Source organism: Pteropus alecto, unplaced genomic scaffold (genome assembly GCF_000325575.1).
Source record: "Pteropus alecto unplaced genomic scaffold, ASM32557v1 scaffold761, whole genome shotgun sequence".
NCBI classification, from domain to species: Eukaryota; Metazoa; Chordata; class Mammalia; order Chiroptera; family Pteropodidae; genus Pteropus; species Pteropus alecto.
In genome coordinates, this window is record NW_006431558.1 from 197,358 (window position 1) to 200,608 (window position 3,251).

General features: G+C 58.6%; 1 protein-coding gene across 1 annotated transcript in view; it reads left to right on the top strand.

Moving 5' to 3' along the window:
* CCDC151 (coiled-coil domain containing 151) overlaps window positions 1–3,251 on the top strand; it is an 11,075-nt gene that overhangs the window by 6,500 nt on the left and 1,324 nt on the right. The window contains exons 4-10 of the mRNA XM_025040005.1: window positions 49–219; window positions 348–449; window positions 546–671; window positions 881–1,003; window positions 1,212–1,364; window positions 2,203–2,363; window positions 2,452–2,903. Coding sequence (XP_024895773.1) covers window positions 49–219; window positions 348–449; window positions 546–671; window positions 881–1,003; window positions 1,212–1,364; window positions 2,203–2,363; window positions 2,452–2,903 — 1,288 coding nt within the window. The remainder of the gene's footprint in view (window positions 1–48; window positions 220–347; window positions 450–545; window positions 672–880; window positions 1,004–1,211; window positions 1,365–2,202; window positions 2,364–2,451; window positions 2,904–3,251) is intronic.

Below are 3,251 nucleotides of genomic sequence, written 5' to 3' on the forward strand. Positions count from 1 at the left end.
GGAAGGATAAGGGGGTTCAGGCTCCTGCTCTTGCTCCCCTACCTCCAGCAGGCCCTGGAGCACCTGGACCATCAGCTGAGTGACAAGGTGAAGCAGCTCAACGCTCTGCGGCACCAGGTGGCATTGCGGCAGAAATGGCTGGAGGAGCTCCAGCTGCAGCACAGCTTGCGTGAGCTAGAGATTGCCGAGGCGCAAGATGGCAACTCAGAGGTGGCTAAGGTGGGGCCAATGAGGTGGGGAGGTGTGGATGGGTGGAGGGTGGGCAGGTAGGGCAGAGGGGGTGGTTGATCTTGGAGGAGGAGGAATTGAGGATGGAGGGGACTCAGCCCAGCCTTGCTTCCCTCTAGACCTTGCGGAACCTGGAGAACCGTCTGGAGAAGGCCCGGATGAAGGCGGAGGAGGCAGAACACATCACCAATGTATACCTACAACTCAAGGCCTATCTACAGGTAGAGATCATGGTGGCTGGAAAGGAGGAGGCAAGTGGGAGGGCCAGCCTGGCCAGAGACAGCGGTCACAGGCCTGCCCCACTCTCCGCACCCTAGGAAGAGAGCCTTCACTTGGAGAACCGTCTGGATTTTATGGAGGCTGAGGTGGTGAAGACAAAACATGAGCTGGAGGAACTTCATGTGGTGAACCAAGAGGCACTCAACGCCCGGGACATTGCCAAGGTGCCAGCCCATTGGTCCCTGGGGTTCCTGCCCAGGTGCCATAGTTTCTTGGCCCCAGGATCTGAATCTCAGCTTCCCTGAGCCCCTCCCATCTATCTCCCAGGCCCTTGCAGCCTGGCCCAGCTGTCCAGAGTTGGGCCTCAGCTCTGGCCCTACCTGAGCCACAGTAGATGCCAGCTGATCCTGCTGTTCCCCTGCCCACCCTCCAGAACCAGCTGCAGTATCTGGAGGAGACCGTGTTCCGAGAGCGCAAGAAGCGTGAGCGCTACATAACTGAGTGCAAGAAGCGTGCAGAGGAGAAGAAAGTGCAGAACGAACGCATGGAACGCAAGGTAGGGGCACCCAGGGGTGCAGGGGCCAAGGCCCTGTCCTATATTCCTGACCTCTGCCTAGGTGCCTTTATCTGGCCCCAAGCCTTTGCGCCCCCCTCCAGACTGGGTCCCACCTCCTCCCTGACCTCTGTCCAGATACCCTTTCTGGGCCTCTGTCCTAAGCCCTTGTCCATAAGCTGACCTTGGCCCTGACCTCAACCTGGAGCAGACCCAGCGTGAGCACTTGCTGCTGCAGTCGGATGATACGATCCAGGACAGCCTACGCACAAAGGAGGAGGAGCTGCAGCGGCGCTGGAGCATGTACCAGATGGAGGTGCTCTTCGGCAAGGTCAAGGACGCCACCGGCGTGGCCGAAACGCATGTGAGTGCTTCCCGCAGCCCTCCATGCCCTGGATCAATTCCTCAGCACACAAATCTGCTCTCTTAAAAGACACCCCCTTCCTCCTCCAGCTACTGCACCATTTCTCTGCGGCCTTTCACAGCAAAACCCAAGGAGCTGTTTACATTCACCATCATTCCCTCTCCTGTTTACTCTTACACCAGGGATACTGACTTCTTTGGCATGTGGGCTCTGTGAGAACTGGGAGTTTTGTCTCTCCTCTCCTGCGTATCCATTGCCTGTAACATGGTCTGGGGCACTGTAGACTGCCCAGTGCCACCCTCAGACTCAGGCAAGCCAAACCTCTGCCCTAGGTCCCACACTTTGCAGTGTCTTCCTTAAAATGTTCTAAGACCCTATGTCCCCTACTGGCGAACACTGATCCCACTGGACCCCTGAGGAGTTCCAGGACTCAGACCTATAGGTTCACCTGGGGCACTGTGTTGGGTCACCTTTCCTGAAACTGGCCTGGTGGGTGGATGCTCCTACCACAAGAATTTCCTCATGGGATTGGGCTAGACTCGCTGCCAGAATGTGGCTGGTACCTTTGGAGAACAACTATGGTCACTGCCTCACATGCTGATTTTGGGCTGATTCGAGTTCCTGATGTGTAGAGGGAAGGACTCAGCAAACACGTTTGTCCAAGGCTGCCCACCCTTGAGGCATCCCTGAATCTGACTCGCAGTCTCTAAACATCGCTGTACAGAAGCCACCAGCTTAGGCCACCTGCTCTGCGTGCCCCAGGATAAAGGGGCGGGGGTAGGGAGGGCACCCGGGCCTGCCCAGGCCCTCACTCTGACTGGGTCTGGGTGGCTGCCAGGCGGTGGTGCGACGGTTCCTGGCGCAGGGTGACACCTTCACGCAGTTAGAGACGCTCAAGAGCGAGAATGAGCAGACACTGCTGAGGCTGAAGCAAGAGAAGCAGCGGCTGCAGCGGGAGCTTGAAAACCTGAAGTATTCGGGGGAGGCCACATTAGTGAGGTGAGCCCCCCACCTTAGGAAAAGGGTGGGGGCTGCGAGGTTGGCAAGATCAGCAGCGGTCCCATGGCGACCCCCATGCTCCCTGCAGCGAACAGAAGCTGCAGTCGGAGTTGCAGCAGCGCCTCAAGGCAGAGGAGCAGCGGCAGGCTGAGGCCCAGAGCCAGCTGGAACGGGTCACACGGGCATTGGAAATACTGAAGGAGGGCCTGGAGCACCTGGCCAGCAAGCTGGACCGAGTCACAGTGACTGGCCTCGCCCCAGATGAAGCCCTGCCCAGTATCTCCCAGGACTTAAGAGGAGGCGCAGCCCCTCAGGTGGGGTTCCTGCCTGGTAGCCCACTGGAGGGAACACACCCTATGCCCTGTTCAGGACGTCAGGGGCCCTCCTACAGGGGAGTCCCTACCTCACAACCCTTGGGGGAACCCCCTTATTCCTTAAGCAGCCCAGTACTTCAGAGACCCTGTTCTGCCTCAAGTCCTGTCCCCAGGGGACAGTCCCACCTTGCACCCCCCCCCCAAACAAACAAAGAAACGAAAACCCGCTGAGTCCCGCTGCAATTCTGAAGTGGCCTGAGACAGGAGAAGCCTCGCCCCGTCTGCAGCAAAGTCCCATTCCTTGAGGTCATCCTCGACTGAGGCCCGCTGCAATTCTGGAGTGGCCTGAGACAGGAGAAGCCTCGCCCCGCCTGCAGCAAAGTCCCATTCCTTGAGGTCATCCTCGAAAGGGCCTCTCTCAAGTTATTACTCCCTACCCCCCAAGAAAGATCTTCCCCCAGTTCTGGTCCTGTGTTTTGCGTTCGGAGGTTGGCCCTCACAGGCGAGGCCTGTGACTGTGGAAGCCCCTTCCCACAGAGAATAGCACCATCCCTGTAGGTGGCCCCTCACGGTC